Source organism: Micromesistius poutassou (genome assembly GCF_964030765.1).
Source record: "Micromesistius poutassou genome assembly, chromosome: 7".
In the NCBI taxonomy this organism is placed as follows: domain Eukaryota; kingdom Metazoa; phylum Chordata; class Actinopteri; order Gadiformes; family Gadidae; genus Micromesistius; species Micromesistius poutassou.
Genome location: NC_140277.1, coordinates 6329630 through 6344241, shown reverse-complemented (window position 1 = coordinate 6344241; position 14612 = coordinate 6329630). Strand labels below are relative to the sequence as shown.

General features: G+C 45.1%; 2 protein-coding genes across 3 annotated transcripts; one reads left to right on the top strand and one right to left on the bottom strand.

The window, feature by feature from the left end:
* The first annotated feature begins 602 nt into the window (after positions 1–602).
* hps1 (HPS1 biogenesis of lysosomal organelles complex 3 subunit 1) lies at positions 603–9792 on the top strand. 2 transcript variants are annotated; one of them, XM_084470418.1, is made up of 17 exons: positions 603–1253; positions 1762–1896; positions 2756–2898; positions 3002–3110; positions 3564–3724; positions 4334–4436; positions 4612–4696; positions 5756–5811; positions 6014–6181; positions 6757–6936; positions 7400–7476; positions 7578–7718; positions 7880–7945; positions 8181–8325; positions 8518–8631; positions 8908–8990; positions 9133–9792. In XM_084470418.1, the coding sequence occupies exons 1-17, from the start codon at positions 1137–1139 to the stop codon at positions 9293–9295; spliced, it is 2046 nt and encodes a 681-aa protein (XP_084326544.1). In that variant the 5' UTR covers positions 603–1136; the 3' UTR covers positions 9296–9792. The 2 variants fall into 2 exon arrangements, with proteins under 2 accessions (XP_084326544.1, XP_084326543.1); XM_084470417.1 differs by having other exon boundaries at positions 8908–9302.
* A 324-nt stretch (positions 9793–10116) lies between these two features.
* st3gal7 (ST3 beta-galactoside alpha-2,3-sialyltransferase 7) lies at positions 10117–13194 on the bottom strand (the record flags this gene model as incomplete). The annotated part of the gene is given in 9 exon segments (XM_084470173.1): positions 10117–10613; positions 11192–11341; positions 11497–11637; positions 11850–12036; positions 12205–12572; positions 12704–12855; positions 12951–13026; positions 13028–13150; positions 13153–13194. Coding segments are annotated over 9 exon segments (1326 nt in total). The 3' UTR covers positions 10117–10526.
* Positions 13195–14612: the final 1418 nt, after the last annotated feature.

The following is a 14612-nucleotide window of genomic DNA, read 5'->3' as shown; positions in this document are numbered from 1 at the left end:
TGAGAGCGTGGCTCTTGGCACCAATCAAAAAAATAGTATATTGTGTACATGCCTATACACTCGATCATGCACAGACACGCGCGCGTGTGTGAATGCATTCATGTGTGGGTGTGTGTGCATTTGTAGGCCCTATGTGTTTATTCTACATATCTGTGTGCATGTATGTATGTATGTGTGTGTGTGTGTGTGTGTGTGTGTGTGTGTGTGTGTGTGTGTGTGTGTGTGTGTGTGTGTGTGTGTGTGTGTGTGTGTGTGTGTGTGTGCGTGTTTGCGCGCGCGCGCCTTGGTGCATGAGTGTGTGGCGTGGGCCAAGAGGTAAAACCCACTCAGTTTAATTCTGAAGCAGCACATGACTTATTATATCCCCTGTAAGCTTGGCAATCGTCATAAAGCTATGCGGGCGTAGCCTACTGTGTGCTGAACGATGTGTAAGAATCGACCCAAGAGCAGTCTTTGCGATGGTCTCTATAGTGGTCTTCAATGAGGCTTGAAACACGAAACTGCTCTGCGATCGGTGGTAAAATCGGACAGGAGGCTTCCGCTCCAGAAGTATTCGCAGCGTCACATGACTGCAGTGTTGAACCTTTTGGAAACCACGATCTGAAACTGTTGTGTTGGAGCAATGTTGGTCTTCGCAAAGTTCCTGAATTGTGGTTAACTTTTGCAACATAGCGATATCGGATGTTGCTGTAGCCTGCTTGGATCCAAGATTTAGGTTATATGAAGTATGCTGCCAAATGATCGATTTGTTTCGATCAATTTAGAACTGCAGATAGATAGAACGAAAGGGGAGCATCAGGGAAGTCCGTGTGGTCGACGAGCTGCGATAAATAATTCAATGGGACTTCGGAATGGATTGTACTCTTTTTTTTGTGAGAAATATTCACAATAATTATATTTATTAAGCTACGCACGGCTACCTGTATTTCGTTATGCGCTACTGTAAATATTTAAATTTCAGAATGAGCACCTCGATTTATATTTCCAAATTGCCTTTTCTTGTGTTTTTTCTCCATATAAACTAAATTGTTTTTGAATTGCATTCAAGCCATGCAATGGATCTAAACGTATTCAACAATTAACGACTGGACACAGTAGGCTAGTAGAATCAGAGCAGGAGTGCGTCTTCAGGCGAGATGAAGTGTCTGCTGATAGCGAGTGAGAGCGCTGAGGTCCTCTTCTACTGGACCGACCCGGAGTTCAGGCAGAATGTCCAGGACCAGTACGGGGCGTCCCAGGAGGAGGGCCAGAGGGTAAGAAGCCTTTTCATTAATTCAGTAAATATGTAGATGCCTATAGGCCCACTACTGGTAATTTCCTGATATACTACAAGACATAGTAGCTCTTAACCCTGAAGTTTCATAGTCATGCACATGTTCTGGCAATCCTGTAGAAAATGTTGACAAAAGCGAGGGTAGACCTACATGTAGGGCATTGAATAGCATTTTGGGGCCATGTTTCATCATAATAATAATAATGATATAATAAAAATAAAAATATGCTTGGTTACTATTTCACTACAATAAACATAACTATGTATATGACCATTTCATATCTGATCTCCATATCTGTGGATCGACTGTGTAGCTAGTATTAATGTGTCTTGTTTGTCTCTCTCCATCTAGTTTCTAAGGTGTCCTGTCTGTCTCTCTTCAGCTAGTTTCTAAGGTGTCCTGTCTGTCCATCTCCATTTAGTTTCTAAGGTGTCCTGTCTGTCTCTCTCCAGCTAGTTTCTATCATGTCCTGTCTGTCCCTCTCCAGCCGCCTGAGTTTGAGGACAGCCTAAACACTCTATTCGCCCCCATCATCATCTCCTGCAGCACCATGGTGGACCGGCTGGGAGACAGCTACGCCTGCTTCACCACAGAGAGTGAACACAACTATGTCCTACATCAGGTGCTACATCAAGAAGCACGCGGCTGGGATTTGACACCTTCTGAGCGTGTCTGTCTCTGTGTGGCTTTAGCTGACGCTTTCATACAAGGGACATACAGAGAATGTTATTGCAGACTATCTTGTCTTTGATTCATAAAACAACCTAGGAAACACAGAGAGGAGAGGACGAAAGAAGAAACACAGACAAGCGAGAACAACAGCAAGTCTTTCGTATTAACTCTGTTGTCAAGTGTGTGTAAAGGTAATAAAAAGCATCTCTGGAGGACACCTCCTCTACTACTGTAGAGTGTGAACAATAGGGGCTTTGTTATCTAAACGGAAACCCCTTGAGTTCTGAAAGCTCCTGTCTCTGGTCATGTGAGCCTCATTAGGGAGCTGGAACAGGGCTCCCCACTCACGTGACAACATGCTGTTGTCTATTCACTAGCCTTCCCAGGTCCATTCAACCCTAACAATCGCCAGCAATGTAGTCCCTTTAGACACCCTGTGCTTGGGGACAATATGTCATTAAGGCTGATGAATCCCTGTTAAACAGATGAGATAGGACTTTATTACTCAGGATAGAGTAATAGTGGTTATGACTCATGGCCAAAAAGTACAGGGTTTCATCCCCATCGCTGCTGTCTTACTATAAGCCTCCTTGAGCAAGATGCTTAAGTCCTACCTGCTTATAAATAACATATATCTTGAAGAAAACAGAAACGTGCTTCAAAATGACTAAATACTAAATTGTGAGGGGTCACAGCAGTGAAAAGTTGACAGCAGCAGTGCGAATCATAGACCCGATTGAGTGTTTCATAGACAATCTCCCATGCAGGATCCACACTCTAACACATGGCTGTCCCTCCACCCCTGACAGTTTGATGAGTGTCTCTACATCGCCGTGAACGGAGACGGCGAGGAGTGTGAGGACGATCTGAGGAGGAAGATCTTCGTGATGAAGAAGATTATTGAAGTTCTCTTCGGCATGGTGACCCTCAGCAGTAACCTCCTGCGTAAAGAGTAGGTGTAGTTTTCTGTTCTCCTCATGGGACATGCACTTTGTCGTTGCGTTTCAAGGCCCTAATGAGTGTAATGCACCGACTGTAATATGTGTGTTTTCCAGACTGCGTCCACAAGACACAGAGCAGAGGACCAGGCTGTGGAAACACCTCCAGGGTCTACTGGAGACCTACAGCCGGCTGCGGGAGAACGACCAGAGCTTCTTAGTGGAGGTAGACAGCAGTGCGTGTTAGATGTTTTCCATTGATTAGTGTTTGGTGGATTTAATAGCCAATTATTCTGACAATGATGAATAAGTAACTAGAAGAATCAAGAAGATACTTGCACACGCATCCCCAAAGACACATTGCTCATTAAAATTGAGTTAACAAAATAACAAGTTAGATTCACTTAACTATTTTGTCATTTAGTAGACACGGCTTTTATCCAAAAGGATTCACAGTGAATTCAGAGTGAACTCATGTCATGAAGGAGCAGGAGCTAGGGGTTTGAGCTTCTTGCTCAAGGGCCATGGACACTGGGAATCGAATCTAGTTACTTTCGGATGGAGGTCAAACACACCTAAGCACTAGACCCTCCTACCTGACCCTTTAAGGGTTGATTATTACGGACCTAATACATTGTTTTAATCTTGGCTCTCCCCTCCTGCTCGTCCCTCCGGCCAGGCGGTGGAGAGGCTGATCCACCCCACACTGTGTGAACAGTGCATAGAGTTCCTGGAGCGCCGCCTGGTGCAGCAGCTCAACAGCAGCTCTGAGCGGGCCGGGGAGGAGGTGCTGCACGCCTTCATACTGGTGCACACCAAGCTGCTCGCCTTCTACTCCAGGTGTCCTCCTCGCTCCTCCTGGTTCCCTGTTCCTCGTTCGTCCTTGCTGCTCCTTGCTCCTCCTTGTTACTCCTGGTTCCTCCTTGCTCCTCCTGGTTCCTCCTCTCTCCTCCCCGCGGCTCCTTGCTCCTCCTAGTTCCTCCTTGCTCCATCTTGTGCCTCCGCGCATCTCCTTGCTGCTCCATGCTTCTCCTGTAGCCTCCTTGCTCCTTCTAACTCCTCACTACTCCTTGTTCCCCTCAATGCTTCTATAGCTTTCTTTCTTTATTTTCTTTCTTACTTTCTATTTTGCAATGCTGAAATGTCTTGTTAATATGGAACTACGATTTAGATGTTTATCATCAAAATTTCGAAGGTTTAATCCAAACGCGACTTGCAGAGAACTAAATAGATTTAGTTACACGTCATGAATAGGGTATGTCTACTGGTAGCCTACTGTTATTTGATTTTGATCCCAGAACCTTTTGGCTCCTAATCAAAGTAGTAGTCCTACTCCTAATCATTCTCCTTCCTAGATGACCAACCTCTTACCGTGAGTTTCATGTTTGATGTCCTATGCAACATATTCTTGACATCCTTGTTGTTTACTTTTTGTTTTCCTTCTACCAGCCGGAACACCAGCACCTTGAGCCCGTCTGACCTGCTGGCTCTTATCGTCATGACGCAGAACATGTACCCCTCCAACACAGACCAGGAGGACCCTGGCCCAGAGGTACGGCCCCCACCTGAAGCCTGTTACACATTGTACTACTATTGATATATACTATATAATATATATACTATGTATACTATCGATACTATTCACTGTCATTTAGCAGACGCTTTTATCCAAAGTGACATCATTACTTTATCATTACTTTATCATTACCTTTTTGCTTTGGTTCTAGGATGTGGAGAGTGTGTCGTGTTCGGGTCTGGAAATGTTTTACACACCACAGCCCTCCCCTACTAACAGAAGCTCAAGTGGTTCAGGTAAGTGTTGTTGGATGTGTTTTCCATGTGGATATTTGGGAGTCAAGCAGCGAAGCTGCGAGACAACCATTGTTATTCTACGTTTTCCTATTATTATTATTATTATTATTATTATTATTTACCTGCCATTGGAGTCTATGGCAGCCCATAGAACCAAATGGTAAAAAGTTGTGAAATTTGGCACACTGATTCAGGACAGTCCCATAAGCCCTCACAGCAAATTTGAGGTTGCTAGCCCATGAGCTCTAGCGCCACCAACAGTTCAAATATTATTTTCATTCAATGGGAGTCTATGGCAGCCCATAGAACCCAATGGCAAAAGGTTGTGAAATTTGGCACAGTGATTCAGGACAGTCCCATAAGCCCTCACAGCAAATTTGAGGTCGCTAGCCCATGAGCTCTAGCGCCACCAACAGGTCAAAGTTGGACATGCATTCATGTTTATAACTTTTGACACATTCAACCAATATTCACAAACAAGGCATCATTGGAATCCTTGGGCCAAGCCGAGTTCAACGCACCCTATGACGTCATATTGCGTCATGATAAATTGTCCGCCATCTTGGTTTATGTCAAAAACCTTCAAAATGTTTCACACATCACACATTTTGTCCAATCATCTCCAAACTTGGCACATATGTTGCTCAGACGATGCCTCACAAAACTTATACACAGAATCTTCAAATTCAAAACCGTTTGGCCGCAACAGCCAATCAAATTTGACCACAAAGCCGCCAAACAGCAAGTAAGCCTGTATCTCAGCAGCCCTTTGACATATCATAACCAAACTTGGTAGTTTATGTTTTAATTTTGTTTAATTAGTTTATCAGCTTGACTCCCTCAACACTGCTCGCAGTTTTAATTAATATTGATCTTGTGGAAAAATATGTGAGTCAACAAAGCAAATAAGTTATAATCGTTTTATTGTATTATCATCTAGTTATTGCTTATTAATCTGTTAAACCAAACACTTGCCTTAACAAACCAAGCCCTTTATCACGGTTTTTCAATCAATAGGGAGGCCATATTGAAATACACATTTTCTTTGGTTCTCACCAGAAAGGACAGCAAGAGGGGACACTCCTATGTTTGAGTTTGTGGATCCAGACATACAGGTAGGGTATTCATTTATTCATCAAAACAGCTGTTAATAATGAATAACATGTCAATGTATATTTTCCTGGCCCATGACCTCACACGTGTGTGTGTGTGTGTGTGTGTGTGTGTGTGTGTGTGTGTGTGTGTGTGTGTGTGTGTGTGTGTGTGTGTGTGTGTGTGTGTGTGTGTGTGTGTGTGTGTGTGTGTGAGTGAGTGTAGATAGCAGAGGACAGCCTACACACCCTGGAAGTCCCTCCCCCGGACCCCTTGGCCCCCACCAGAGTGTTCCTGGAGGTGTCTCTGAAGGATGGCTTGTATCCCATGATGCCTCACTCCATGTACTGCCTGCCGCTCTGGCCCGGGATCACTCTAGTGATGCTCACCAAGGTCAGCTGCTGACCGCACTGCAGTGTCACAACACTATTATCCCAGAGCATCTCCACTTTATATTACCTATCTAAAGACTAAGGGGCAGGATCACCTGATGGCTAGGGATTATTTTCTGGTTCTGGATTTGAACCTCGACGCCCACAGTCCACCTGTATACACCTTTGAGCGAGATGGATAACCCCTACCTGCTACATAATCAATCCAACATTCTAACATCTAACATCTAACTGTTATTAGTAGTACACTGAGAGAAAGTGCATACAGTTGTCTTTACTTGTTTCATCAACAGAGGGCAGTAGTGGCACCCCATGTGTGTATATATTATTTATATATATATATATATATATATATATATTTATATTTATATTTGCTATATAGGCAGATCTAGATATAGCTAGGGGAATATGTACTGTCCCTGAGTGTGAATTAAGAATTCTGTTTTATTTGTATTTCTCTTTCAAGTTGATTTAATTGATATGATTATAAGCCCATTCTGCCTGTGCATCTACAAGATGCAAGACAACACATTAAATATCAAACTATGTAGCCATTTTAATTCCTCCATTCACCAGATCCCTAACAGCGGGGTGGCCATGTCGGTCTACGCCTACCTGGAGGCCTTCGCCAAGCTGGAGAAGCGTCTCAACGAGGGCCAGGAGGGCCCGGCCGCCGCCAGGGGCCAGCCCGCCATACACGACCTCCGCAGCAAGCTGGACAAGTTCATAAAGGCCCTGGGCCCCTGCGACATACAGGTACCGTACACCGCTTCACAGGCAGCTCTGGTGGCTGCAGGCGTTTTGACCCACTGTAGTCTGGGTTACCGCTGCCACAGCTATCCCCACCTCTTTAGCATTCCCCACATGGTGTGAGCATGGGTCTCGTGAAAAGCTCTCTCACGCCCCTGCACTCTTAAGTTTTCATCACACGTGCATACAAGCACTCACCGCACACGTGTGCACACATGCACATCCACACGCACAGACTTTTAATTTTAATTTAAAAGAAGATGATACCTATTTTCCCAATGAGAATACTTTGAGGATGACTTAACAGTCGAGTCAGTCCAATCTAATCTATTTGTCTTTGTCTATAAGGGCTGCATGGTTATGTATTTTTGCCTAAACCCCTTCCTAAAACGTTTATCCATGAGTTGTAACAATAGAAAGAGGTAACACTGACGTAAATATGAACGTGTCCTTCATATTTGTCCTTCAGACGTCTCAGTTGCAGAATGTGTGGTCAGAGTTCAAGAAGCGTGCCTTCACCAGAGGGGGCCCAGGCTTCACCAGAGAGTAAGTCGGGCACTGCCCCCTCTTGGCCGGGAGTAGCATTGCAACACATCCATCTTTAATTGTTATTATTCTCAATGGTCCTGTGTATGTATGGCCTCCAGGCTCATCCCTTGGTGTAAGAGCATGAAGACTCAGCTGTGTGGTGTCTACAAGCAGTGCTTCCTCAACGAGACCAGTGGGGGAGCCGACATGCCACAGCGCCTCTCCCCCGCGCTACAGGAACAGGCTCAAGCCATGGTTCAGTAAGTATCAAGACTTTGAAATAAATACCTTTTTGTCCATTTTTGGTTGCTATGAACATACTTCATCCTTTGTCTGAGTGGATTTTTTTTTTACTGTCACTGTCACTGTTTCCAATTAATTGAATCCATTTAATTTGTTTTATTTTGTGTCGTTTCACCAGGGAGAAACTAATGGACTGGAAGGACTTCCTGTTGGTTAAGAGCAAGAGAAACATCACCATGGTGTCATATCCTGTCTGGGGTCGCCATAAGTTAGCACCAGATAACAGACCCATGTTTATATATCAAAATGACAGTTGAAATGTTGAATGTGTGTATTTGTATTTTGCAAGATAGTGGGCTTAGAAAATAGGGGGGTAAACACACGATAGGCCTAGGAAGAAAAAAAAAAACACAACTGAAAGGTGATGTTGAATACCACCATCAATCCTGGGGTGTATTGGTCTTAACCCAGCGCCTTACGTACCTGGAGGACTTCCCCGGCCTCATCCACTTCATCTGTGTGGATCGATCCACTGGGCAGATGATCGCCCCGTCCTTCAACATCACAGAGCAAAGCACCTCCGAGCTGGGGAAGGGCCCGCTGGCGCAGTTCATCAGAGGAAAGGTGAGCCATTACTAACTGGACACTCCGGACAAACCAGTGTGTGGCCGACTTTAGTAATGAATAATGAATGTGTTTTTTCCACTACTACGCTGCAGTTTTTTCCTCTGATCAGTCATCTTGTGTGTGTGTGTGTGTGTGTGTGTGTGTGTGTGTGTGTGTGTGTGTGTGTGTGTGTGTGTGATCTCACTGCAGGTGTGGGGTCTTGTCAGAACCGCACGGCAATACCTACAGAAGGGTTACTCTACCGTTACGCTGCGAGACGGAGACTTCTACTTCTGTTACTTCCTCTGGTTTGAAAATGAAACCGTAAGTAAAGATAAACAGTCTCAGTCTCTGTACATTATTTTAGCTTCCTGTTAAGGAGAGAGGAAATTTGGGTACCCCAGCAGAATGAGAAGAAGAGTAATGCATATTAAATGGAGATAAAATTATATATATGCAAGATATATAGAAAAGACGTCAAAACAGAACAAGACAAATAGCTATGCTATATTGTAACAAATCATTTGTTATCTTCCTATATAAACTTAAAATACAGAATATATATACCTTCTATATGACAGTATTTTTGTGAATGATCAGGGCTACAAATTAGACGAGGTGGACCTGCCTGTACTATCCGACGATTCCGCCCCCATCGGAGTGCTGGCCCGGGACTATTACAGGTACCCTGCACTTCACTGCCTCACTGTGACAGGACCTGTCTACTTCGGTGTGCCTGTTTACTCTCAACACGGATGCAGTGAATGCAGAAGCAGCATGTTGTTCACCGTGGAGCGGGCCCCACCCTGTGTGTGTGTGTTACAGGAAGCTGCTGCGGTACTACAGTAAGAACCACGCGGGCGAGGTGGTAAAGTGTTACGAGCTGCTCACCGTCCACCTGGGGGTCATCCCCACCGAATACATCCTCCAGCACTGCAGACAACTGGCCAGCAAGCTGTGGGAGCCCTCCCGCAACCCCCTTCTGTAGAGGAGAAAGGCAGACTCAGGCACGCAGCCCCATGTGGAAGCCCACTCCTGTGGAGAAGCGCACACACACACACACACACACACACACACACACACACACACACATACAGGTGCATTATGTGCCTTTCTGGGAAGGAACGCATGCACACGCAGGCATATGTGCAATTCCCTTCCTGAAATGAAACATATACACATGCAGGTATGCAATCCCCTTTTTGGAAAGAAAGATATACACCAGCAAGCATGTTTACAATCACATCTGCAGCCAAGGCATACACATACATTTGTTCACAGCCAGGAACACATTGCTATGTATTTTATTGTGTCTTGTTGAAGGATAGTTTAAAGAAAAAATGTCTGTTAAATCTACTAGGTTAGAAAATACGTTTATGGATCTATGAAGGCTGGGACCAAAAATGGTTTATTGTAATCACTTTAAAGTGATTTGAAGGTAAAGATTTGACCACTTTGAACACTGTTGGGCACTATCAATTGTATTTTGACTACTATTTTGTTTGCAAATTCCTGATTGTTGATGAATGATTGTTTTGTATTGTATCATATTTATTAGCAATACACTAAATGTATTTGGAATCTGGAAATTATTTTAATTATTTACATCTACCATCTGTGCTGCATCTCTGCTGCAACTATTTCACCTCTTTAACATTCCTATCATAGTGTGAATACTTCAAAGCTCGAAAATCTCTCTCACACCCTGCAACCATGCTTTTCTCACACACAGGCATATATGTAACATACATTGCTACACCTACGGTATACAGTAAATGGTCCAGGACAAGATTTTCTTAAAAGTGTTTAATATTTGGATAGTGTTTATAAAAAATATATAATAATCACATGTAAATTACCATATTGGTGTTTGATCTTCCTGAATCCAACCAGGAAATCATAAAGAATTCCAGCAATCCTTAATAATACCTCAAATACATAAACGTTCTAGAGAATATAACGTGAAGCTGGTAGAAGTGCAGTGATCTGGTTAATAATTCAAGAGTAAATCTACAAACACAAACATACTGTATCCCTCCCCTCTGTCTCCTAATCCAATCCTGCTCATTTGCCGCTCTGTCTGCAGACCCCCTGCGTGGTAAAGGTCAGAGTGTTGTGTTTATACGTTGTTTCTCTCCCGGTGGCAGAAACCGAGTGTCATGTCATTGGCATTGTGTTGTGTGTGTCTCCCTCGCTCTCGCTCTCTCTTCGCCACAGGCTCATAACGCTCCTGTAAGGTCAGTCACAGCCCCTGACGAAACCAGATCCCTCAGAAAGAGTTTCTCAGAGCCGATGTCGTGCACCACCTATGAAATGAGACAAATGGTAATCCATACGCAGTGTTAAGACCAGTGTATGTTTGCAGAAATCCCTAGACGCGCATATGCACATAGGTGGTTTGTTCTCGGAAGAACCACATACTCAAACACGATACAGTCGTCTGTCTAACCCAAGTGTGTCCCGACCTCAGGAGCCCCACTTGGGTCATCTGATATATATGGTATATGGGCGTCACGAGAGATGACTAACTCATAACCTATAGAAATGTGAATTTTTGATTTACTAACATATTTCCAAAGGTCTAGGGATTCTTAGACCACAAGCAAACGACAAGCAAACGACTTGCACCAATGCACAAAATGTTCACTACCCTGGGACATTAGGAATGTCCTGGAGAAATGTATCCAGTGGGTTCAAAAACGAGGACCACCAGGAGGAAGCACATGACCAAACATGTATGAACGTGGTGCAAACCATCGATTTTCAAACCTCAAAATGGGGTCCCAAACCAAACGAGGTTGGGAACCACTGGTTCCCAGCCCTTTTTCAGAAAAGTTACCCTCCCCTCTCTGCCACCCCCAGCCATCCTCCTGAGGTCTCGTACCTGGCCCTTCATGGCGTCCATGCGTAAGGTCTCGTAGTAGTGGAGCCTGGCCCCTGGGTGCCTCATGTCGTAGCCGAACCCCGCCAGGCTGACCTGGTCACACAGCTGCAGGGCCAGCACCACTGCACAGGCCCCCAGCGTGGGCACCCTCTGTGTGTGTGTGTGTGTGTATGTGTGTGGGAGAGAAAGGGGGAAATTGTACTATGTCTTTCATTATTCACATTTCTAATTCTACATTTACATTTATGGTAATGATACTGTACTCCAAAGGTCATAGTGGTCTGCTTCAAAAGTGTAGCTCTCACCTTTCCCTTGCGTGGGGTGTAGCTGTGCAGGGCCCGCCCTGTCTGGTGGATAACCTCTGGGTTTAGGATCCGGAAGTGTTCTGCGTTCAGGGGAATCTCCTCGACCACCCGCCTCCAGAACCACAGCTTTGACCAAAAACTCTGCAGGGGACATAACGCGAAAGAGGAGGAAACAGGACAGTCGTACATACAGAGTACATAATTCATCCTGGGGGGATTTGGTTTGAGTTCCAACTGCTTTGATCAGGAATGCTGGGACACATTGAGTAGAGAGATTTGTTTAGCAGCATTTAGCTGTTTTGGTTTGCAATTTGTTCTGTGTATTGGGATATCTGGTGGTTTGGGGCCCGTACCAGAGGTCTCTTGGTGATAACGGAGGTGAGCCAGTCCAGGTCGAGGCTCTTGAAGACCACCAGGGCTACCATGCTGGTGTTCCTGTACTCGTCAGGGGAGGCGGGAGCTGCCTCAGGGTACACCAGGCGGATCGTTGTCCTGGACCCTGCGTCTCTCTGGAAGCCCCGCACTGGTGCCGCGTTCAGTCTGAGGACAGCCAGGGAGAGAGGGAAGGTGAAGATAGATTCATTCTTAATGACGCAATGTGTCAGATGGTAGGTACTGTCATCTCTCTATAATACCATCTCATATTTAATGTAAAATATAAATACGACAAATTCAAATTCTGCTCAAACCTCCCTTTCTAATTCCTACCTGATGATGACATCATACTGATCTATAAAGGATCCTAGATGGCTGCCGTGGAGCACCCCTCCACTGCCCACCACCACGCAGCGCCTGCATCCTCCCTCCCTCAGCAGCCGGGCGGGAAGGCCGGGCCGGGGCAGGGAGGCCAGAGCCTGGGCCGCCTGCCGCTCGCTGCCCCGGAGCCCCAGCGGAGGGGATAACTCCCAGGGTACACGGCTCTCCTCCACCTCGACCTCCTCCTTCGGCCCCTCCACAACAAACACAGGGACCAGGTCCAGGAGGCCAGCAGAACAGGACAAGGTCTTCAGGTGATCCAGACCCCATTTTGGTAGGCAGGGCCCCGACAGAAGATCAGCTGACCGGTTGAGGAGAGCCTGTACAGGGAGAAGTTGGCATGGTAAGAGAGAGAGAGGGTAGTGGGTAGAGAGATACTGAGCATGTGTTAATATATTTTAAATGTACCTTATGGATTAAAAATGCATGATGTCTCTTAATGCATTCGTACCTGATCTTTAGGCAATTGATGGTCGTCATCTATAGGGGCCAGCTTGTCTGAGTGGGAGTAGGCTGGAATCAAAATAGCTACGTAGCAGCCCACCAGCAACACTAGACTTAGGCTTAAGTTATTCTTCCTGCAAGAGTAGAAGATGAGAACAACTTCCGATAAATGCAACCTGATTCTAAAAACGACTAGGCTAGATACACACACACATGCTGACCAACTAAACAACCACATGTGTTCCCAGGATCACCTGCTGAGGAAGAACGTGTCCAGGTGTGGCTCCCTCGTTTCGGCTTGGCGGACAGCTGCCAGCGCTGTGCTGGCGGAGGCCTTGAGCAACAGAGGTGACCTGTCGTCTTGGCTCTCTTCTTCCATCAGGTACCTCAGCGCCACCATGGCTACAGGAGCATCTGCACCTCGTCCTCCCCCTCCCCCGCCCACACAAAGTGAAAGGGATAACATTGAATTACCGTTGATGTTTCACACCATGACATCCAGATTCTTGTCAGTAGCATGAGAAAAATGAAGACAAAGAACTAGAAAAGTAATTGACGTGATTTGATTTGATTTTGGGTTACATACAACATGAAATACCCAGAGGTTAGCACTTGAAAGAGAGTATTCATACTACACAAACACTATCTTTAGTGTAGCTGTGTGTAGTTGTTTTCAATAACAGACATACAATGAAATCACAAATACAAGTAATCAATTGTAAAATAGTACCTTAAAGCAAAGCTGACCTTGAACTGTTATGCTCTTTATGTCAGAGCTCCATGGTTGAGATGAGAAGAGGGCTGCAAAAAGCATGCAGCAACTAAAATGGCTGTTGCCACTTCCTCTGCTGCTGCCGCTGCTGAACTCTGCCTTTTCCTACTACAGCATGGTTAACCATTAACATGACACTGTGATGTGTGTGTGTGTGCGTGCGTGCGTGTGTGTGTGTGTGTGTGTGTGTGTGTGTGTGTGTGTGTGTGTGTGTGTGTGTGTGTGTGTGTGTGTGTGTGTGTGTGTGCGTGTGTGATCAACAGTGACTGAGAAAGTATGTTTGGTATGATGTGGTAACTCTGCAATGTCCTATTGTCCATGGAAAAGCATGTTTGTCAAAACAATATAGTGACACACTTATTCGAAGAAGAAGACCTATTCATAATTCCTATTTTTGTGTGGCTTAATAATAATAAGGATACTGGATGTGACATGTAAATCATTTCCAAGGAATCATTTAACAGTAATGTTACATGCATTCCTAAAGCTTCAAAAGCAGTGTTTATGTGTGTGTGTGTGTGTGTGTGGTGGGGGGGGAGAGTATATGTGGTTGTGTGTGTGCATGCGTTTGCATGCGTGTGTTTGGGTATAACATGGAGCATGCGGACCCAATGACTCCACAGCACATGACACATGAAGAGTGACAAGACTGAATGGTTGCGTGTGTTAACGTCACGCATGTTCATTATGAGTAAAACAAGTTTGTCACACCCACGCACGCAAACACACACACACACACACACACACACACACACACACACACACACACACACACACACACACACACACACACACACACACCTGTTTGGTAGGGTAAACACAATGCCCTTCAATAAAGCCAGGATTGTAAAGAGCGAGCCTAAGACAGGGGGAACTGTATGGCAGTCAAGCTCTACAGACGGTCAGGTAAGTGAGGTGAGGTACCTCACTTGTCTGTTCTCACCAACCAATTTCAACGCCTATCAGCTCTCTCTGTTACAAAGTGACCAACTTTGAGAACAATCATTTATTATTTATAATTATTATTTTGATTGTTTGTTTATTGTTCGGTTGAACTCCTCGTTTCGGTGAAGTGCAATGGAGGAATATGAACAGCGACGTACAGCCAGAGGGGCAGAGGAGAGCAGACGGACGGGATGTAAAG